At 42.1% G+C, this 23,804-nt stretch overlaps 1 protein-coding gene across 1 annotated transcript; it reads right to left on the bottom strand.

The window, feature by feature from the left end:
• Positions 1–156: 156 nt before the first annotated feature.
• Positions 157–13,993, bottom strand: LOC140354314 (desmoglein-2.1-like). The gene is made up of 4 exons (XM_072439278.1): positions 13,912–13,993; positions 11,598–11,714; positions 371–526; positions 157–225 (listed from the first exon to the last, which is right to left on the bottom strand). The coding sequence occupies exons 1-4, from the start codon at positions 13,954–13,956 to the stop codon at positions 157–159; spliced, it is 387 nt and encodes a 128-aa protein (XP_072295379.1). The 5' UTR covers positions 13,957–13,993.
• Between the last annotated feature and the right edge of the window lie 9,811 nt (positions 13,994–23,804).

The raw sequence follows: 23,804 nt of genomic DNA on the forward strand, positions 1-23,804 counted from the left end.
AGTTATCAGCTGAACTTATTTCAACAAAGTCTATCTTGAATAGAACAGAATCCTGTGCACAAGCTTGCATATGATTCAGCCGTCAATGCTCCTGGCAACCAGTCAGGAGCAGTGGCTCCACAACGCTGTGCTCGGGACCCATCTCCAGACCTTGAGCTAGGCTTGGTCAGGACCTTTGCTGGAGACTTGAACCTTCGGCGCATGTTTTGGGCTGAACTGGAGTGGCTGGAGGAAACCCACCCAGACACAGGGAGAAAGATGCAAACTCTGCCAGAGTGCTATTATCTTAGACATTACACAACTGCTGCTTTCAAGTTGAAGAAAAAATGTTCGTTCATAAAATGTTGAATAGTTTGATTCTGTTACTCACCACATATATCTCTCTCATCTCTCGATCTAGAACACCTCGGATGTACACCAGCCCCGTGGCCTCCTCCACAAAGAACAGGTTGTAAGGCTTTTTGTCTGCGCCTGGTCCATGCAGTGAGTAGTACAGCGGCTCAATCTCATCCTTGTCTGAACGGATCTGAAGTGGCGAGGAAGGGGACAAATAAAAGTGATATATTGTACGGCAAAAACGTTTTTTGGAATGATTGGTGTGAGAGTCACTCAACGGAGAGCAGATTCACAGGTTTGAAACTTTCCAAATCTAGTTCTGTTTTTCACATAAAAAACAGGAACTTAATCTTCTTTTCAAAAGTCTTTTACTATAAAAATGATTAAATAATTCAGCAAATATTAAAATAATCATTTGTTAACAGATCTACCAAATCAGGTTTTAAAACTTTAATGTTTAATAAAATAATTCATGTAGTTCTGGTGATGAACTCAAACAAAACAAATCCATATAAAACACAAAATTCTAGAGCTGCAATACGACATAGACAACACACAACATGCACACAAAGATAGAGACTGACACGGGAGGGAATATTCACTCCTGTCCTGTCCCAATCCCGATCCAGAGAAAGAGAAAGATGCCCTTCCCGTCCCTCTCCGGTTAGAATCCATCCCACTCCCGTCCTGCTCCCGTAAGTCCATTTTGATTGCTTTCTTGAGAACAATATGCACATGTGAAAATTATCAACGCCAGTCTCTACGTGGATACACAGGTTACCGGTATATGAATAAACATGAGGAAAGGAGTTTTAGAGACATGGGGGACGCATGGGGGACACATGAGGAATGAATGGGGGATACATGGGGGACACCTGAGGGACGCATGGGGGACACATGGGGGACACATGAGGGATGAATGGGGGACACATGAGGGACGCATGGGGGACACATGGGGGATGAATGGGGACACATGGGGGACGCATGGGGGACACATGAGGGATGAATGGGGGATACACGGGGGACACATGAGGGACGCATGGGGACGCATGGGGGACGCATGGGGGATACACAGCATAGCATAGGGACACATTTTTTCAAATCAATTCATATTTATCTTGATTTTTGTATATATTGACTTTCTTAAAGTAAGATTTGCCAATATACAAGTATGTTGTGTTATTACTTCAAAATGCTTGTCTTTTTCTTATTTTAAGCAAAACAGGGTTTTTTAAGCTTGTTTCATTGGCCAGTTTACTTTAAGCTAGTCGAAATAGACCCAAACATCATTTATTAAACAGTAATTCTAAGCACTTATTTTAGATGGTCATATTTAAAAGCTCTTGATTAAAACTTTACTTCATTTAACATGGGAGTCAAGGTCCTCCAGAGTTTTATAGTTTCAAGTTTCAGTATTGACTTGGCTCGGAAGAACAGGAACTAGATAAAAGTCCCATGGGTGAAAGTTGGGGCAAGTAGGTACAATAGCAAATTTCCAAAAGAGCAGTCTTATTTCTGTGTGTTCTCATGCTTGGCCTTCAGTATGCAAAACACACACCATGAGTCACATCCCACAGAATAGCATGTTGGCACCCATTCAACAGATCTGTGTTTGCATATTGGGCAAATAGTGACACATAAGCAGAACATGCATTTTCTCGTCTGTTCCGGATAGGTATGGGACTCCAGGCGAAACATATATGCACTGAGTATCAAAGGAACGCAGCACAAGCTTGTCTGAGAACACTCATCTCATTACCAGACTGTGGGAAAATAAAAATGCAAATTCTGTCGCAGGTCAGTGTAACAGGGCGCATTGTTTAGGTGTACAGCCATCAGTCTGTGCACGGCTTTAGGGGCACACATCAGCGCTTCTCCATGAACAAACTGTGATTGCTATCAACAGTGGCCCGCTTTTTCTCAGCGCACACTCATGAATACACTTTGGCCCAGATGTTAGTTTGCTTGTGGACAGAAGGAGTTACTTGCTACTTGCTACACTGTGGTACAGATTGACAAGCACATGTACCACCACCATGTACTCAGCGAATGATTGATGACACAAACATAGCTGAAAGCCAAACTCTAAATGTAATACAAAAACAAATAACCTTTTTTAACCTTCAGGGTATCTTTCCATTCAGCCTCTTTAAAGCTCTGTTTCTTTATGATTAGTCCTGAATTCGAGGCTCTGGGCTACATTCAGGTAAACACTGTCACTGCTCTTGAAATGGTTCCCAAACATTGGCTCCTGTTAAAGAGCTGATGAATGTCCCATCATCACGATTTGTCAATTACAGCTCCATTAATCAGAGGCCGCTGTAAATCACTGAAGCACGAACTATCTTGTCTTTGGAGCATCAAGTCTTTACGGGAAAATGCATGCTTAAACTTGGCATTGTGATGTGGTTTTCCATTGAAGGTGCAATGTATTTTGAGAAGTAATTGTTTAAGTTGCAGCCGTAGTTGGGATAAAACCTCAAACGTGTGGAACTTTGGGGTTGTCTCTGGATAAGTCTCCTGTTTTGAATACTATATTCTACTCAACGCTGACTGATTTATCACACAGCCGAGAGTAAACTCTGTAAATTTGGTAAATAATGTGTAACTTTATGGATCTACTTGATTACAGATGGAAAAAATAATGGTTAGGGTTACATACAAAATACAGTTACTGAGCACACCACACCAAAGAAAACAATCAAATTCAACAAAAGCAGCCTTGACAATGCACCTGGATCCTTTCAACATACATCAGCTGTGTACCCTATTTTCCACACTATAAGGCGCACTTAAAAGCCTTTAATTTTCTCAAAAAACGACAGTGCGCCTTATAATCCAGTGCGCCTTATATATGGATTGATTCTGATTGTGCTTGACCTAGAAGCGATTATGTGTGATACACGTTTTGTTTCTCTTAATGCGCCTTATTTATGAAAGATTATCGAAAATAGATCACCTGTCAAGACACCTTGACAGTGCGCCTTATAACCAGTGCGCCCTATAGTGCGGAAAATACTGTACTTTTACATATAAAACATGACTGAAGATATGAAAAATGTTCGAAAATAGACTATTCCTTGACAGTGCGCCTTATAATCCAGTGCACCTTATAGTGCGGAAAATACGGTACTTTGACACATAAAACATGACTGAAGATGCTGCCCAGTGGTCGATTGCGTAAGGCATCAGCGCACGTATGCCAGGCTCAACATGCAGCCGTGTTGTGAGTTTGATTCCTGACTCACAATGCTTCATGTCCTCCCTTATCTCTCAGTCCCCCATTTCACGCTCACCTTTACTGTCTAACAAAGCCTACAGGCCCAAAAACTCTCTCTGTCAAAAAATAAATAAAAAAATATTGAAATGAAGTCTAGTCTGAACCTGACAAACCTGGCTCAGAGTCATCAGTTTTATGGTTTTAATAACAGGCTAAGTAGAACACTGCTTAACTGCTGGTGGTGCTGAAATACAAGTAGTAAAATTTTATTTCAGGGTTTACTACATTGTTATGTGTTTAAGATCTTGCACCCTGTGATGGAAATTAGCTTCTGTTATTTTACAAGTACAATTTGAACACATTCTTGACTTATTGTCACGCAAGAAAATGTTGTTGCCTTCTGTGGATGACTCGCTCCCAGTTCTGGATGAGCCACTTTCTTTCCCTCTGTGTTGAGTGGACTCTGACTCTACAGACTTCAATTCTATCTGCAAATGGAAGCGGGTCAGTCCTGTACATGTGCAGCCTGTTTTTTTTTGCAGAGAAGGAGGGTCTAAGCCAAGGACAGAGGACCCTTATGCATTGGCTTATTTCTAGTGAATGTTGGTTAATTTGCTTATTCTATTTACCAACAACTGTTTCATTGTTTGATTTTCTGACCTTCTGTCGAGCAAATTAACAATTTTGTGACCGTTGTTGGGATTTTGCTTTCATTTTGGGATATTTGGGGATTTTATTTTACTTCTACTTAAAGGTTGAATGGACGATTTTTTTGGCATAAATCTGAGTCTTATTTCCTCGTGGCGTGGACTGCCGATTAGTCCTGCCACGTATCAATCATAAAACGCACCTACCGCTCACCTGCAGCCGCGTGCGGCTCGTCCCACATTTCCGCGTGTCTAAGCGCATGGATCTAGCATAATATAGTTCCCTCAGTGTACGGGGCAAAATGAAGACGGAGAAAGACAGTTCGAGCTGACGCAGAAGTGGACAGAAATCTACGAGAGACGAGAGAAGCGATGCGCTCCGTCGCGCGTGTGTGTTGTATCAGTCCGCACGGGGGAGTGGCATGCGCACTTACACCTGAGTTCTCAAATCGCCGAAAAATCGTCCATTGCGACCATCATCTTGCTCAGTACTTGGCTTTTTAAGTACCACCAGATCAAAACCAGATTCATAACAGAAACCAAGTCCAAAAGGAGGCCAAAAAAGATGATCGGACTATACAATTTTTAAAAGATTATACAAGCAAAGCGCATTCAGGTCAGCAACGAAACGCTGTTCTACCAGATTGTCCTAGATCTTACTCTCCCTGAGAGGCGTCCTGCAGGGACCAATACAAAGCCCAAGTGCAGCGTCTCTACTCTGATTGTCCTCATCCAGCTCTACAAAACCACCCTTCTGTAGCTCCATATTAGCCTTAGCTCTTCATGAAACATCTAATGTTGGCAGGCTTGGGATTGGTCCATTTATTTATGTACCTCCTTGTCAATGCCCAATCTAGTCTGATCCCAGAACGCTAAGCAAGGTTAGGCCAGCACACACACGGCAGGGATCATGAGTTTGTAAAGGGCTTTAGTATGAACATGGTAATCGATTGGGGTCAGAGGGGCTGATGGCGCAGATGCATTGGTAGCACTCGTATTTGCTTACGGTACATTACCTCTGACTGAAGTTTTAGATAGTGCTGAATAGTGCTGCAGCGATCTGGTCTGAACTTGTGGTCTTGAGTGCAGTATTTATGTGGGACATTTAAAATGTCCCGGGACAGTGAGTGCAGATGGATGCTCCGCTTTCCCATACGTTCCTCCTCTCATGTCCCATCATGACACGGCCCTTCCCCAGGCAACAACCACGCACACTTTTACAGATCTACCTCAATTATTCTCTGCTTTCCTAATTTGTTTGTAAGAAAGCCATTCAGTGTTCAAAAATGTTCCACATAGCACCTTCTAAACAGAAAACCAGTAACATATTTCTTGTTCCTTTTGATGTGTGCGTGATGGTAATTTTGTATGAAACGTGGGTCATAAATACAACAAGATGGGGCTAAAGTCATTGTAACAGAGAGCAACACTGAGAGTAAAGCTCCTGCAGTTGTTGTCACGCAATCCAGCAGGAAGTTTTATCGAAGAGATTGTGCATTATTTTTGCACTCCGGGATGTACACGAGATTGAGGGTAAAAGAAAGACAGCGCATTTTACCGGGCTGACAAGTTATTTTCTGCAAGTGAGCAGACGAGTAACAAATCAAGCCACACATTATCTGAGCTGCAAATGTATTTCCACATGGGTTTAACCGTATTCTAATGAAATCTATATGTAGGTTGTGTATTGGCGATTGGTCTATTCATTTGGTGAGAGAGAGTAGTTTATGATCCCAAATACTGTGCAAGACCTTCTAAACAGCTTCAGGGACACTTTTTAATGATATTAGGTAAAGTACAATAAATCAGATGGACAGTTTTAGCTGATTTAGGGCGCAGTCGAAATTATTTAAAAGTACATTGGTGCCAAGTAAGGGCCGTTAATGCTTATGTGGTATTCCGAGGGTCGTCAGCTTAGCCCTTCTTGTCCATAGTGGCTAAACCAGACTAAACCATCTAATGTTTGTAAAAGCCAACAACACCACCTGGGAGTTGGCCCAGGACCAGCTAAATATAAAAGGCACGTAGGTTCATTGCTGATAGGCAGAGACTTGAGCTTAGCAAAAATAAATGTTTTTTTTATACATGGTCAATAAGTTAATTCACGGATGGACATTACAGTTGGAATAGCAAGTGATCAGTAGTAAGGCAAGGCAAGGCAAGTTTATTTGTAGAGCACATTTCATACACAAGGCAATTCAAAGTGCTTCACAGCAGGAAAAATGCATTCAAATCACAAAGAAATTACAGAAACAGAAATACAATAAAATTAACTAAATTAAAAATTATCAATCCAACTGATTTTCTAAACTAATAAAATCACAAACAAAAGAGAAGAGTGCAAAGAAAAAATCCTTTCAGTCATATGCGCAGCTAAACAAAACTGTTTTTAGCTTAGATTTGAACATTGTCAGAGTAGAAGCCTGTCTCACATCTTCAGGAAGACTGTTCCAGATTTTAGCTGCATAAAACTGAAACGCAGATTCCCCATGTTTAGTCCTGACTCTGGCACCAGCAGGAGGCCGGTCCATGTTTAGTCCTGACTCTGGCACCAGCAGGAGGCCGGTCCATGTTTAGTCCTGACTCTGGCACCAGCAGGAGGCCGGTCCATGTTTAGTCCTGACTCTGGGCACCAGCAGGAGGCCGGTCCATGTTTAGTCCTGACTCTGGGCACCAGCAGGAGGCCGGTCCCTGAGGTCCTCAGAGTCCGAGATGGTTCATATGGCACTAACATATCCAAGATGTACTTTGGTGCTAGGCCATGGAGAGACTTGTACACAAGCAGAGCTGCTTTAAAGTCTATTCTCTGAGCCACAGGGAGCCAGTGCAGAGACCTGAGAATAGGACTAATGTGATCATACTTCATGGTTCTAGTCAGGACCCGAGCAGCAGCGTTCTGGATGTACTGCAGCTGTTTTACAGCTCGTTTGGAGAGGCCAGTGAGCAGGCCGTTACAGTAGTCTAATCTACTGGAGACAAACGCATGGATAAGTCTCTCTAAATCTGGTTTTGACACTGTTTTTTAGATGGTAAAAAGCTGCTGATGTTATTGATTTGACGTGGCTATTAAAGTTCAAGTCTGAGTCCATTATTACCCCCAGATTTCTAATTTGGTTTGTAGGTTTTAGAGCGAGACTCTGGAGGAGACCGCAAACACTTTCTCTTTGTTTCTGTGGGCCAAAAACGATTATTTCAGTCTTGTCTGAGTTCAGCTGGAGAAAGTTGTTTTGCATCCACAAACTGATCTGTTGGATGCAGTGACAGAGTGAATCTACTGGTCCATAGTCACCTGCCGATAGTGAAACATAGATCTGAGTGTCGTCTGCATAATTGTGATAGGACACATTTTCACTGCGTATCAACTGACCTAACGGCAGCATGTAGAGGTTGAACAGAAGGGGACCCAGGACTGACCCTTGGGGTACTCCACAGGTCAGGGTCATGTGGTCTGAGACACAGCTACCAATTTCAACAAAGTACTTCCTGTCTTCCAGATAGGACCTTAACCAGTTTAGGGCAGTGCCAGTGATGCCCACCCAGTCCTCTATTCTCTGTAAGAGGATCCCATGATCGACAGTGTCAAAAGCAGCACTCAGATCTAACAGAATTAAGACTGAGGCTTTGCCCGTGTCAGTGTTCAGGCGGCTGTCATTTGTCACCTTGACAAGAGCACTCTCAGTGCTGTGATGAGGTCTAAAACCTGACTGAAAAACATCAAATGAGTTGTTTATTAAGAGGAAATCTGTGAGCTGTTGGTAAACAACCTTTTCAAGGACTTTGCCCCAAAATGGCAGATTAGAGATGGGCCGGTAATGACTCAGTACTGCGGCATCAAGACTGCTCTTCTTTAGGAGAGGCTTTATGACCGCAGTTTTCAAAGACATTGGGAATGTTCCAGATTGAAGCGACATGTTAACTATGTGAGTGAATGGTGCTAACAAACTGTTCAGCACAGACTTTAGAAATCTGGTGGGTAATACATAGAGGCAGCATGTAGATGAACTCAGACTGGTGATGATCTCATGGACAGTTTTGTCAGTCACTGGTGCAAAGTGAGTTAGCTCTAAGTGTCTTGGTGGTTTTAGGGTAATTTTTTGCATTGTGGGATTTATAGCATTTTTAATGCCCTGAACTTTGTCATTAAAGAATAATGCAAACTCATTACACTTGGATGTGGAAATGAGTTCTAACGGCAGCTGAGCTGGAGGGTTTGTTAATCTGTTTACTGTGGCAAACAGGACACGCGAGTTGTTACTGCAGCTTCCAATTATTTCAGAAAAATATCTTTCCCTAGTTCTACATAAGATTAGGTTGTACATGTTCAGCTTTTCTTTGTAAATCTCTTTTTGAACCTGGAGCTTTGACTTGCGCCATTTCCGTTCGGCCCTGCGAGACTCCCTTTTCTGTGCCCTGACCGAATCATCATTTCTCCACGGTCCCTTCTGCTTATTTTTAACCATTTTAGCCTTTATAGGGGCGATGGTGTCCAGAACATTCAAAACACTAGATGTAACAGAGTTCAACAAACATTTACATTAGAACATGAGACATTTTCAAAGTTTATCATTTCCATAAACAGTGCACCTGTGCCATCACTTATGTGTCTCCTCTGAACAACTGCAGGACCAACCGGAGGTTTGGGAGAAACAGACAGGTCAAAGAAGACACAGAAATGATAAGACAGAGCAACATGGATCACATTAACATTTGAAATATTTACCCCCTTTGTAATTATGAGATCTAGAGTGTGTCCTTTGCTGTGGGTGGGGCCACTCACATGCTGAGTAAGACTGAAGGTTTCAAGGACAGCATCAAGCTCTTTAGCGTTTCTGTCACAAATATTATCAACATGCACATTGAAATCACCTGTAATGACCAAACCATCAAAGTCTGTGCATATGACTGAAAGCATCTCAGTAAAATCATCAATAAAACTTTGGCAGTGCTGGGGAGGCTTGTATAAAACAATGAAGAGAATGGATGGAGACCGTTTTAGCTCCATTTTAAAGGATACATACTCAAATGATGAAAACACCCCAAAAGACAACCTGCGCGTAATTATTTCATCTCTAAAGACAGCACAGACTCAGCCCCCTTTTTTGTTGTCTCGTGTTTCAGATTCAAACTTAAAGTTGGGTGGAGCAGATTCTATCAGAACTATATTTCCTGTGTTTTTGTCAAGCCATGTTTCAGTTAAAAACATAAAATCAAGATTATAAGAAGAAATAAAATTATTAATTAAGAGAGATTTGTTACATAAGGATCTGACATTTAGCACAGCAAGTTTCAGACTAGTTTCAGTGAGACTGGGCTTTATCTTTTCACAGGGAATATGAATCACATTTCTCGCATTTTGTTTTTCCATCTGTGTGATGATGTGACTACAGAAATAGCACTAGGGGGGGCTCTTTTTACATAGGGCCCCGGGTTGGTTTGATTTTTAATGTGACAATAAGTCCCGGCAACGCTGAGACCCAGTGCATCCTAGCTATGGGAGATACCAGGTGAAAGGCGAGGTTGGATGGGTGGTGGGGCTTTTGTAACCAAGGAGAGTTTGGGACCAGGTGAGAGGCGAGGGGGGATGGGTGGTGGGGCTTTTGTTGGTGTAGTCGGCATAGCCCTTGCTATATTGGGCGTGAGTGGAGCCATCTTAATGCCTGATTTGATCAGACTTTCAAAATGGCTGGGAAGGCCCATGGGTGAGAGTGGAGATGAGAAGGAGAATGATGAATCTTTAGTGGGAGTAGATGTTGCAGGGGGAACCCAGGGCTGGTGTGAAGGCAGGGGCGATGACAGGGATGTTGTTGGGCTTGTCACAGATGGGTCCAAGGCCTTTGAAGATTGTTCCTTTGCTGGAGGCGGTGGAGGTTAATGTGGAGCAGCTGGAGCTGAATCCTTTGCTGGTGGTGGTGGAGCAGCTGCTGATGAATCCTTTGGTGGAGGCTGAGGTTGTGGTGCTTTTGATGTTGAAACATTGGCTCGGTCTCTGGCTGAGGGAGCAGGAATTCTTCTCTCATTCCTCTCTTCTCTAACTACCTGCTCAGGACCCTGTCCAGGCCCAGTCCAATGCCTCAGAGCGTGGAGCAGGTTCTCTGTCAGCACCCTCACTCCACCTCTGCATAGGTGGGGGCCATTTCTCTTAAACAGGTCCTCTCGTTTCCAGAATAGATAGAAGTTCTCAATGTAGTGTAGTCCTCTCGGGGAACACTCTTTGGACAGCCATGTGTTCAGCTGAAGAAGCCGGCTAAACTTGTTTATTCTCCTGTCGATGTTTGGAAGAGGTCCACTTATGAATGTTTTGATTTCCATTTTATCAAGCACGTCGAATAACTTCAAGAAGTCTTTTTTCAAAACTTCAGTCTGTTCCCGCCGCATGTCCACTGCACCCACGTGCACAATCAGCTGTTTAGCTCCTCCATGCTTAGCCATAATATTTGGAAGGAGTGACGTTATCTCAGAAACAGTGGCGCTTGGAAAAAAATGTGTGTTTATCTTTTCATGCGTCACGTGACTTATCGCGCTGTCCCCAACTAAAACAATCTGCGTGACCTTGGCTCCTGGCACAGATCCTCCTCGCTGTATTTTGGCCACGTCATCTTTCCTTTTTTCATTTAATTCCATCTCTGAAAGTGGTAAAAATCTGTTGGTGAGCTGTATTTTAGGCGACTTCACGTTATCTTTGTATCGTTTAGGCTTTGCTCCAAGTTTGTTCCAAGAAACAGCCTGGTCTTTCTGGTTTTTAGACAGTTTTGGAAACGACACAGAGTCACTGCGGTTTAGGTTGAAAGTAGCAGTTTTTCTTGAAAAAAGTGTGCTCTTCTTAACGTCGGTTGACACAGGAATGGTATCGTGAAGAACTTTTTCAGATTCTAAAACAAATATCCGTGTTTTCAGCTCATTAATTTCTTGTTGATATTTCCGACAGCGTTCACAGTCTTTCTCCCTTCTTCTCCCGGACATGTCGCTGGCGTCAGATATGTCGTTAAAACTGGAAAAATGTTCTTAAAATCCTTGGTTTACTTGAAAAAGTCTAAAGCAAAAATGTTTGGAAGACAAAAACTGATTCAAAAGCAAAATAAATAAGGAAAGCAGCGATAGCAAGCGGAGCGAGCAAAAAAGCGTGTGCACTTTGGAAGCAGTCTGAAGTAAAGCCCGCCTGCAGGCTATACTGCTACACTTCGTCTCATCAGTTTTTAAGATGTATTGTTCATTTAATGACAAAGATAAAGCAAAACTTGAAGTTTGTTGCCAACTGCTATCGCTAATTAAAATTGTTTAAATCTGTTCTCAAAACACCTCATAAAAACATCATCGCTCTAAGGAAGACTGCAAGCAGTTGGAAACAAACTTCAAAGGTTCTCTGTTTAGTTTATTCTTTAGTTCACATTACTTACACGGGCGATGGAGTCGGAGTTCTTGTAGTCATAGTTCTCCTTCAACAGCTTTGTAGGAACGAGCCATTCCCTCTTCCGTCTGCGGGGGGCGCCACTGCAGCTGACGAAGCACAGCACCTGCACAAGTTCAGGTCAATTGTTGTTTGTAGTCTTTTGAATTAGGAAATAGAGCTATATAGATACAAATTGTCGGAATTACATCGCCGTAATCTTATATGGTGAATATTTTGGTTTGAATCCGACTAGCCTTTATAGTGTGACAGAGTTCTCGAGCAAGACACTCGCTGTAAATAGTAGTTATTGGCAGTGGTTTAGGCAGCGGCGGTAGCGTAGTAGTTACGCCCTGGAGCTACGCAGTTTACGCTGGAGACACAGACATCTGCGCGCAACGTACGTGGAAATGCCACACGCTAACCCTAACCCTTGTTTTCAGTGTTTACTTCTTAAAACTGCATCTACAGACGTCTGAGTACAAAAGGTACGTCCAAAACCATTCAGAATGAGCTCCTCGACTGTTTGCTGCTGTGAATAAAAACTATCTTCATGTTGAAGTGAAAGCGGCTGATTTCATATCATTCCAAGACATGTGATGTGTCAAACTCCATGCTCTGTTACCTTGACAAAAAACACACTAAAGAGGAGTGTTTTTTTCGTTTATTACCTGGATAAGGCTAAAGCTAATAATTAAGTATCGCTTAACTTCTATTCATGAAAATATGCTTTGGTTATTAGAAAACCCATGAAAGAATGCTATGAACCAGGGGTCCCCAACCACCGGGCCGGGGACCGGTACCGGTCCGCAACGCATTTGCTACCAAGCCGCGCAAAAACTGGAAATAATCTATCAGTGACAGCATTTTCTCTGACGTAACTTTGGCCTGTCCCTCATGACATGCTAATAAGCTCGTCTGTGGATATATAATGAAAAGCATTATAGGAAATTGCAAATGAAATCCATTAAATATAATGGCAAGTATATTATATCTCTGCTCTTGTCCTGCGTGAGAACATTTCTGATACGTGCATTATACATGATACGTCATCGCAGATGTGCCACATCAAACACGCTGCCGAGCTGAAGCCTAAGCCCCGCCCACTTCCGCGCAAGTTAACCTGACCACGACATAACCTGGCACACCGGTCCATGAAAATAAAAGCTACATTATTCCGGTCCGTGGTGCAAAAAAGTTTGGGGACCCCTGATTTATAGTATAAATGACCTGTCTTTAAGAACAGCTTGCCATACAGCAATAAAGTCTGTGATTAAATATAAAAAGGTAAAATGTTACACATGTATTTCAGGGTAAATAATGTGCAACAATTTTATAAGATAAGATAAGATAAGATAATCCTTTATTGTCCCACATGGGGAAATTTCATTGATGCAACGCAGGAAGATACAGAGGTAGATACAGAAGAAAAGAACAGATCACTTATAGGAAGTTTGAAAAACACTCTCAGTAGAAGATCTCCTATAAACAAAAACTCCTATAGACAAAACCTCCCATGCATTATGCAACAATTGTTGGTGTTTTTTTATTTCCTCTTAATGTAATAATTGCTACTTTGCACTATAAGTTACAGTATCACAGATTTTTTGTTTTGCTCTTTAAAATCTGATATTTTCTAAAGTGTAAAATGTAATTTTATGTCAAATGTATTTTCTCACAAATGGTATGCGCCTCTAAGTCATTGTACTATTATTACCAAAAGTGGAAATAAAGTGTGTTTACTCAATTAAATCAGTTGTAAACGTGTATTCAAATATGTATTTATACAGTCAATGTAAACTATTACATTTTGGACTTAAAAAAAGAAAAAAAAAGTAAAAAAGCCCCCCTATGTTTTGCACCACCAGCCGCCACTGGGTTTAGGGACTAATCAAACTGTCGTCTCAATTGATTAAAGGAATGACATTAAAAAACAAAAAAAACAGTTTATATAATGACAGTGTATTGTGATATAATATGATAGCTATATAACAATAAGCTATATAACGATATGACACATATGACAAGCTATGGTAACATTATATGACATTATGATGATAGTAATAATACCCTCACGCAGCCGCTCCTTCTACACTGTTCCCTCCAGTCCTCTAATGCCTGTGTGGTTGACTGTCTAATATTTTTGTTGTTAACGTTGCTATTATTACTGTTTTAATTTAAGAATAAATGAATAAATAAATATTCTATAATCCCATAAAAATATTAAAAATACATGACTCAAACTGATAAACTTAACTATCAAGTCAGTGCTATTTTGCGTCATAATTATTACTATTAATATGTTTTAAGCAGAAGACACTTACAAGTACAGTCAGGTGTAGCAGAGCCATGATCCACTCCCTCTTCATGTTTCAAACACTTTTACTCCATTAGCTCCTTGTTCCTGAGCTGGCGCCTATTGAGTGTCTATTGGCGTCTCCTCTAAACCTTTTTCTACACCCTACAGCCTCTGCCTTTCCCCCTGCCTGAACCTCCCTCCCTTGAAAGCTCTTCAGTTCCAGACGCCACTGTCCCACGCTGTTATTATGTCAAAGTATTCACAGAGGTGTGTAGAGTAGCTAACATTTGCCCTCAAGACTAATGTTACTTTATATTACTCAAGCAGTGGTGCAAGAAGTACTCAATTTTGTTAAAAGTACTGATACTGACACACTGAGACTGAGAACTGTAGTGATCGTAGTAATTTTGGTGAAGGATTGCAGAAGAGTGCAGCTCTTTGATCAACAATTCCAATCAATGTATTTTTTTCCTTGTAAATAATATTGTGTTTTTTTTTTTAACATATTGGGTTTATTGCATGCTTCGAACTCGACTTGTTTTGCAATCTTCTTTTTGTCATGGTTTTATGAGAGTATAGGTGCACCTGGTCTGACCCACATACCTCAGATCTGTCCAGTGATAATTTGCACGCTTTGGCACTTTTACTTGACTTCTACCCTCAAATGCGAAAATGTATGCGGCGTCCAAGTCCAAGTCAAAACACGTTGATTCAACATGACTCCAGAGCAAAGTATTTCATCAAAAGATTTTAAGAAAGTCGTCAGTGGCAACATGTGTGAACTGACGAAAGGGTATAAATATATGGTGTTGTGCTGATGGTAAGTGCACAAATACAAACATATGCTTTCCATGTATATTGATCGGCCTCCCTTGTTGTCTCAACCTGGTTTGCCATCACACCAAGAGAACAACCACACCAGGAAACACTACATCTCCTCAACCGTGCATGTGTCTGTCCAAAGCACCTGCCTTTTAATGCACAGGGGTCCAACAAGGGGCTGTCCGGCACGATTTGGACGCCACGGTGTGAATAAGAGTGAGCTCATCAGCTATATTCTACATATTGTACTATTAGTAATATGATCAAAGGTGCCTAATTTTTTGTTGTAACAACTGAGAAAACACAGGAACCCTGATATTTTTACCTTCTTGAAATGTGAAAAACATAGTTCATATTGCAGCTGTCCAAAGTTATCTCTCACTGAGCATCCTAATTATTCACTGCAATTAATTTATGATTGCTTTTCACAACTTTCAGAGACTAGACCGGCTGTGGAAAAGCTATAGAAAAGCTAACAAACATTAGCTTGCCTACAGTGCACATCCTGCTTCTGAGATAATAAAAAGCGCTATAAAAAAATTCAGACTGCATGCATTGATTTGTTCCTCCTTGGAGACCGCAGTGGTCTGGAGCGGTTTTCTGGTAAATGTCAAATTAATTGTCGTGCATATGCGCGTGAAGCACAAGTCCAAGTGCAGACATTGGCCTGTGGATCCGAGTGCTCCTCGGCTTCCTGGAGGAACGGTCTCAACTATAGATGAACGGATATTGGTGCCTGGAGGTCTTGCTAGATGAACCACCTGAGTGGTTCTGGCTCCAGAGTCTATCTGCAAATGGAAGAGCGTCAGCCTCTCCGTCTGTGGGAGTCGGATCGCTCCTTCACTGGGGATCTCTCTGAGGTTTCTACTTCCTCCCAAAGGGATTTATAGTTTTTTCTTGCCGAGGAGCAGCGTCTAGGTACAGGGGATGTTGGGACATTATTTTGCGTTTGTACACAGCACATAATCGGCACGTACACGCTATGGCAAGAACCGCTTGCTATCTGATTGGCCAACGTGTTTGTCTGAGAGGTGTGCGGCACTTAGAAGTAGGGTTGTTTTATCTTTATGTTGTTTATTTGCTCACAAAGTGAGTAAGTGGTAACGGAGCAGTACATGAGGTGACCACTTGAACAGTGGAAGATCAACAACTGAGAAAATTACAAGAACAAAATGCAAAACAAATGTTATTCTCACCTTGTTTTCTTGGCTTTCTTTATCGATATTTCAAGTGATTCTGCCTGTTCAAAAAAAAGTCACCACTCAAATACAGCAGGTCCTCTCCTCCTACTGGAGAACTGCTGCAGGTGATGATCTTTCAGCTGCAACACGGTATTTAATCACGCTGATGCAGTGAGCGGCTTCTCATTTCTGAAACAACCATGTGGAAAGACAAATCCCATGATCATGGGAAAGATGTCCGTGTGTTTGAGAAGGGTCAAATCATTGGCATCGAGCAGAGAAAACATCTGTGGAGAAGCAGAAACTAATGTACTACAGATCTGAACTCCAGTGAGTGTTTTGGACGAGCTGGAGAAGGCTTTGTGCAGTGGTCACTCTCTCATCATCAACTGTGGATCAACTGTGAAACATAATGACACATGGAAGGAAATACATATTTTAACCTTGTGACCCTTTTTTTGTGGATTTTTATTTTCAAAAAGTCTCCTGCTCAAGATCAAGTGTTGAAAAGAATGACACACTGGATGTCAGGCTTAAAAAATATAAGAGTGTGTGAACCTTTTTTTCTGTGGCGCCTTTTTTTGGCTAGGCAGTGTACAGTATGTACAGGATTAGGCCTTGCCTTGTGCTTTAAGTTCTCAAAAGACAGCTGGAGCAGAGCCAAAACACCTCAGGGAGATGAAACCTTTGAATTACAGAATGTCACCTTGACATTTCAAATTGCAAATCATATGAGATTTAACTGTTCCCTCTGGTAAAATCAGGTCCAAGATTTGATCAAAACCATGTGGATTATAACTGAACAATACAATAATCGAAGAATGTTTGTTTTTAGTTGTTTTGTTGATTTGTTTTGTTGGTTGTGATTTTGTTGACCAAATTTTGATTACTTGACTATGCTCAGCTGAAGATCTGCCTTTTTTACATATAAATACCTTTTTCATGTACATTTCTGAATGAATCATTTTTTTTAAATTATAAGCCTTTTACAGTTGTCTTATGAGTGTAGTCTGGGTCAGATCCTCAAAATGCTGATACGGTTTACGGAGAGCTTTTGCCAGTTTCGCCACTGCCACAGTTTACTTTACTTGACTAATCAATCAGTAGGACATGAATGAATGCCTTCTGGTTTCCATATCTGTCATCAAGTGTGAAACTGATCTTTGTGGTAGTTAAAGGTGGAATGGACAATTTTTTTCAGCAAAGTTTTTATCAAATTTCCTCGTGGCGTGGATAAATCATTAGTCCTGCCACGTATCAATCATAAAACGCACCTACCGCTCACCTGCAGCCGCGTGCGGTTTGTCCCCACGTTTCCGCGTGCCTAAGCGCATGGATCTATCATAATATAGTTCCCTCAGTGTACGGGGCAAAATGAAGACGGAGAAAGACAGTTCGAGCTGACGCAGAAGTGGACAGAAATCTACGGGAGACGAGAGATGCGATGCGATCCGTCATGCTAATAAACAAACGCATGTGTGTGTTGTATCAGTCCACACGGGGGAGTGGCATGTGCACTTCCACCTGCGTTCTCAAATCGCCAAAAAATCGTCCATTGCGCCTTTAAGTTAAATGTATTAAGACAAGACAGCTCATCTGGCAAATAGTTCTCCCAAACTGATCTGCAGTAAAGAAACACACAACACGCATGATCAAATCCAAAATAGATACACGTATACCTTTTATCTTTTAAAACTAATAAAAGGTCTCTCAGTTTGTCACACCTGTATGTTGTTTGATAAGTCCATGTGTCACAAACATGCTGTGATTCAGGGATCTAGAATCTGATCGTGTTTATCAAGGCGTGTACAACTACCATAGTCACTGAAGAACATCCATCTTTGATCGCATTGTCCTGCTACTCCCTCCAACTGGAAACTCTGGTGTCAGCGTGTTTGTACCCTTAACCGGTCCCCACAGAGACAGTGTCCACGGCATCCTGAAATGTCACACACCATCTCTGAAGCAGTCCAGGAAGCGCAGAGGTTTCACTGAGTTCGCGACTTGTTCAAATGGGGCTGGGGTATACAGTCCTTTTCAAGTCACCACCACAAACTTTAAATAAATTGTATCGGCTTTTATTTTGAAACAGCAACACAAAGCGGTAGACAATTGTGAAGTGAAGGGAAAATTATAGATGATTTCCAGAAAACAAAAAAAGGGCAGGATGCCAAAGTATTCCGGCCCCTTGAGTTATTACACCTTTCTCCGCAATTACAGCTTAAAGTCTTTTGGGGTTCTTCTCCACCTGCTTTGAACACATACAGACATGTTTACCCATTCTTCTTGGCAAAACTTCTCAAGCTCAATCAGATTTGATGGACAGCGTTTGTGAACAGCAGTTTTCGGATTGGATTTAGGTCTGGACTTAAGACTGGGCCATTCTAACCCATGAATATTTTAGTTTGAAACCATTCCATTGTAGCTCTGTCTTTATGTTTAGGGTCATTATCCTGCTGAAGGTGATTTTCCGCCCCAGTTTCCTGCTGTCCCTGCTAAAGAAAAGCAGCCCCACAGCCTGATGCTGCACCACCATGTTTAACAGTGAGGTAGGTGTGTCTTGTGCCATGTTCGTTTTCCACCACACACAGCGTTTTGCATCCAGACAAAAAACCCTGTAGGTTTTGGTGGACGACGGTGTGTTTGTAGGTCTGTGGTTGTGCCATACTCTTTCCTCTAAAAAAACTAAAAACACAAGCAGACATCAACTAAACACAAATACAAACACAATCACGGCATCATTTTCAATCTATCTGTCAAATGTTGTTGTAAGCAAAAAAGTAAGTGTGACTTTTAGAGCTTTATATCACTCTGAGGTGAGCTCAATTTTTTTATTTGGTTCTTCTGACATAACGGGCAAATTGAGGGTGCCTAGAAAGAATTTAAAACCTCCTCTTTATCTCCTGGAATTTTAGAGAAATGTTTTTCATAGAAGGATTCAAATGCTGATTGAATTTGGTCTTGTTTGGTTAATATTGTATTTCTTTGCCTGTCCCTTATTTAAAAAAAAATATTCTTTCAGCTTGTTGTTTTCTAAGTTTCAAGGATAATAATTTAGAACATTTTGATCTACTCATAATATCTTTGTTTGGAAAAGATAATTTTCCTCGCTATTTGCTCTGAGGTCAGATCATTAAGTAGAAGGATCCCAGAAGATGGTCGGGCAAGTTTCCCCAGTATAATTCACCCTGGAGAGACAAAGAGACCACGATAATGGACTGTTTAGCAAGCTTTATTCGAGAGTTATTTGGCGCTCAGACCCCGGCGGAAGACGTTGCAATCATGGGCACTCCATTATCTATTTGTATTAGATGTCTCCCCCCGGAGCCTGGAGACTGGTGGTGGTAGATGTGGAGAGAAGGTAGAGGATGAGGGGAATTTAGAGGAGGAGCTGGGGAGGTGGTGGGTCGCAGTACGGTTTGAGCGGCCGAGCCATCTGCCTGAGGGCTTAAATGTGGCCGCCTTGTGCCGATTGGAGCGGGGAGGAGTGACTTGAGAGCGTTGATTGGGGATGAGGAGCAGGTGCGAGGGCCATGGTACAGACGCCCCCTGACCTTTCACCCTACTTCTTTGGCCAGGAAAAACTGCATAACCTCTTTGGGATAAGCGCAGAAACCTGGGAGAGTCCATGGTGAAGTGAGGGATCTGACTCTCACAGACGGACAGGCGGGCGCCCGCTTGAGTGCGATGATGGCGCTGGGGAGAGGGGTCCTTCCATGGTGGCCTTGATGTAGATGGGTGGAGTTAGGTCTTCCAGGCTGAATTTACGCAGGCTTCACTTGTCCTCCAGATAAATCTCAACGTCATTTGAAATTTTTTCCTTAAACAAAGGGTCATTAAGCAGACTGGCATTGAACCTCCGTAGTGTGTTTTTCCATCTTTCCTCCAAGTCTACGTGCCATACTCTTTCCATTTACGGATGATGGATTGAACAGTAAGATGTTCAAAGCTTGGTAAATCTGTTTACAACCTAGCCCTGCTTTACACTTCGCTACAACTTTATCCCTGACCTGTCCGATGTGATCCTTTATGATGCTGTGTGTTCCCCAAAATCTCTGAGATTAGACTACACACAGGTGGACTGTTTAAACATGAGGTCAACATTCAATCTTTCAGCAATCATCAAGCAACTTCTGACAGAAATTGGTTGAATTCAGGGAAAAAAGCTAAATACTTTTGCACGCTGACCTCTTTAAGTTTTTATTATTTTTGTTATTCTGGAAATCATTAATAATTTTCCTTCCACCTCACCATTGTCTGCCTTTTTGTATTGCTCTTTCACAAAAAATGTCAATAAAATGTACTTAAGTTTGTTGCCGTGACGTGACAAAAGTTAGCTTACGACACTACAGGCAAAACTTTTTTTGGCCAGTTTGATCTCTGAGAGATCAAACAAAGTTTGATCTCTGAGAGATCAAACTATGTTGAGAGATCATCTCTCAATATATAATCTTTAACCTGGAAACAACAACATTGTCCAATCTGCCCCTAATGATGTCTTTTATTTCATTTAGTTCACTTGCATCCATAGATTTCTCAGGGAAACTGTAACTTCAAAGGCTTTCATAAAAGGCCGTGGCTGGAGAGCCGCGACGCGGTCAAATGGCCGCATTATAGCCTCATGGCTAACCCTAACCCTAACCTTAACCTTAACCCTAACCTTAACCTTAACCCTAACCTTAACCTTAACCTTAACCCTAACCCTAACCCTAACCCTAACCTTAACCCTAACCTTAACCTTAACCCTAACCTTAACCTTAACCTTAACCCTAACCCTAACCTTAACCCTAACCTTAACCTTAACCCTAACCTTAACCTTAACCCTAACCCTAACCTTAACCTTAACCCTAACCTTAACCTTAACCTTAACCCTAACCTTAACCCTAACCTTAACCTTAACCTTAACCCTAACCCTAACCCTAACCCTAACCTTAACCCTAACCTTAACCTTAACCCTAACCTTAACCTTAACCTTAACCCTAACCCTAACCCTAACCCTAACCTTAACCCTAACCTTAACCCTAACCTTAACCCTAACCTTAACCTTAACCTTAACCTTAACCCTAACCCTAACCCTAACCTTAACCCTAACCCTAACCCTAACCTTAACCCTAACCTTAACCCTAACCTTAACCTTAACCCTAACCCTAACCCTAACCTTAACCCTAACCTTAACCTTAACCCTAACCCTAACCCTAACCCTAACCTTAACCCTAACCTTAACCTTAACCTTAACCTTAACCCTAACCCTAACCCTAACCTTAACCTTAACCCTAACCCTAACCCTAACCCTAACCTTAACCCTAACCTTAACCTTAACCCTAACCCTAACCCTAACCTTAACCCTAACCTTAACCTTAACCCTAACCCTAACCCTAACCTTAACCCTAACCTTAACCCTAACCTTAACCTTAACCTTAACCCTAACCCTAACCTTAACCCTAACCCTACTCCTAACCCTGACCTTAACCCTAACCCTAACCCTACTCCTAACCCTGACCTTAACCCGGCGCGGTCTAAAACGGCGCTAAAACGAGGTCAAATAGCGGCGCAGTTTCAGGAGCCGCGGCGCGCGGCCGGCACAAAAATGGCAGTTTCGGCAGCTCGCCTCGGCTCTGCAGACACTCCCTTAAAGTAGCACCTACAAAGTTGTACTTCACAAGATTTTGACAGCTCGTAAATATGTATAATCCTAAACCTTATTGTAGGGGATTCTTACATGTGTGATGGTGGGGATGTTTTTTAATTGGCCAGCAGGTGTCACTCCACTCAGTGTAAAAACCCCCCCTCTACCCCTCTACCACTCTTCTACCTCCGCTACTCCCTCTTTCGCCTCGGATTGGGCTGTTGTTGACGCCCTGTTCTCCTGTCATCAGGTAGTTTCTGCATTTTCCGCTTCAATAATTTAATTCTATCACTACTAATGTATGTGTGGCATGTCAGGGGTGTTTTAACTTTAGCCATTACTGTTAAAACCCAAATCAGAAGACCAAATAGACCATATAGAAAACATTAAAAGGTGCACAGAATCGTTGTTGACAAGAGGCATGTAGACATTTTTAATACAAGATATGATTTATTTATTAATAAGTTCTTTCTACGAACAATACATTCCATAATAAAAACATTTGTCTCTGTGAAATTACACATTCAACGTTGTCCATAAAAAAAAAAATCACACTTGTGTTGAGGTTAAGAAAAAGAGGCAAGGTGGCGGAGCATTCTTGTCCCATCCCCCATGACCTACTGCTGGGGAACTTCTGCTGTGCACCCTTGACGGGCAGCGGACGTAGCTTGTTCAGCCGGCTACACACACACAGTTCCCCATAGGCACTGACGACAGGAGAACAGGGCGTCGACACGGCCCAATCTGAGGCGGAAGTGGGATTAGCTAGGAAGAGGAAGTGTTTTTTTTTTTTTATAGAGTGGAGTGACACCTGCTGGCCAATTTGATTAAAGACCATCCACACTATCACATGTTTTACTCTAGTGCCGTGGCGAGGCTCACGCCCCACGACACGCCGTGCTATGGGTTACTCCTGGATTGTGCTTTGGCGGCTGGTAGTTCTGGAAGCTGGGGTCCCTTGTGTGTGTAGCCGGATGAACTAGCCACGTCCGCTGCCCGTTAAGGGTGCGCAGCAGAAGTTTCTCAGCTGCATTTTAGGCCCATCTTATCTGCGCCGCTTTTTTAAACAAGATCTTTAACTTTTAGGTCATGGGGGATGGGACAAGCATGCTCCGCCAACATAAATGTGATTGTTTTTATGGACAACAATGAATGTGTAATTTCACAGAGACCTATGTTTTTTATTAAGGAACTTATTGTACATAAAAACAAAGAACTCATTTATAAATAAATCATATTCTGTATTAAAAATGTTTATGTGCCTCTTGTCAACAACAAATCTGAGCGCCTTTCTCTGATTTGGTTTTAACCGTAACAGCTAAAGTTAAAACACCCTGACATGCTACATTTTGGCGTTGTTGGCAGGATGTTGATATAACCAGAGGCGTAAGTGTAAAGTGGATTCAACCTGTGCTACGGCTATTACAAAATTGTATTCTACTGAAATATTCTAGGTGTGAAGCTCATAGTGGTTGACAAATTGTTTTGTTTTGCAAATTGCATGTTAACTTGTTTTTGCATGTGTTGTGTTTTGTTGTTCATTTGCATGATTATGTTTTATGTTGCACTTGTGTGAATTTATGTTGAACAACAAAAGCTTGGGCCATATGTGACTCTTACACCTGTGAGAACTAATGTTAGATGCAACTGTTGAATAGCCTAAATCAGTGTAAAATCAAATGGTGTTACAAATTACCTGTTTTTGTGGTTGTTAAAAGGCAAGGCAGCGGTCAAGGAGTGGTGGTGGCAGCGGTGGGAGTTCTGCGGGGAGCAGGAGCCTGAGGTCACAGCATATTGGCGCCAAAGATTGGTGCTGTACTTGGTCTCCTTGGAGCGGCTGAAACCCACCCGGGCAGTAGTGGGTAGGACCTGCAATAGTAGCAGTATCCGGGGTGGCCTCACTTGCCATACAACGTACAGTGCTTGTTTAGAGCCAAGTTATGTGTTCGCTGTGAGCTTTTAACATGGTTCAGCTGGTTGCCGTAAAGGCCCCACATTCAGCCCAAGGCACGGGTGGACGATGAGGTAGCTGTGTTGAAATGTTTTAAAATTTAATTGATAACGGTTGGTAAGTGGATGTGACGAGACTGCTGCGCCAGATCCCGTAGTCAGAGGCATCATAGCGTCAAGCAGCCACCATTGTAGTTATGGGACACAAACGTGGACCCTTGTATGTTCAAGTCGGCACTCAATAAGCCCAACTGTAGCCGTCAAGGCACCTCTTCTAGCCCAAGTGACGGGTGGAACAATGAGGAAATAACAGTTATGGTAGTTGGTTGTCATAGTAGT

This window comes from Eucyclogobius newberryi, unplaced genomic scaffold, assembly GCF_026437365.1.
Source record: "Eucyclogobius newberryi isolate DKJ021-1_F unplaced genomic scaffold, fEucNew1.0.hap1 SCAF_9, whole genome shotgun sequence".
In the NCBI taxonomy this organism is placed as follows: domain Eukaryota; kingdom Metazoa; phylum Chordata; class Actinopteri; order Gobiiformes; family Gobiidae; genus Eucyclogobius; species Eucyclogobius newberryi.

Coding starts and splice junctions, on each gene's coding strand:
- LOC140354314 (XM_072439278.1), bottom strand. CDS start 13,956: ATGAAGAGGGAGTGGATCATGGCTCTGCTACACCTGACTGTACTT. Junction 527..11,597: donor ACTCCGACTCCATCGCCCGT/GTAAGTAATGTG, acceptor TCGCCACTTCAG/ATCCGTTCAGACAAGGATGA. Junction 226..370: donor AGATGAGAGAGATATATGTG/GTGAGTAACAGA, acceptor GGTTTCCTCCAG/CCACTCCAGTTCAGCCCAAA.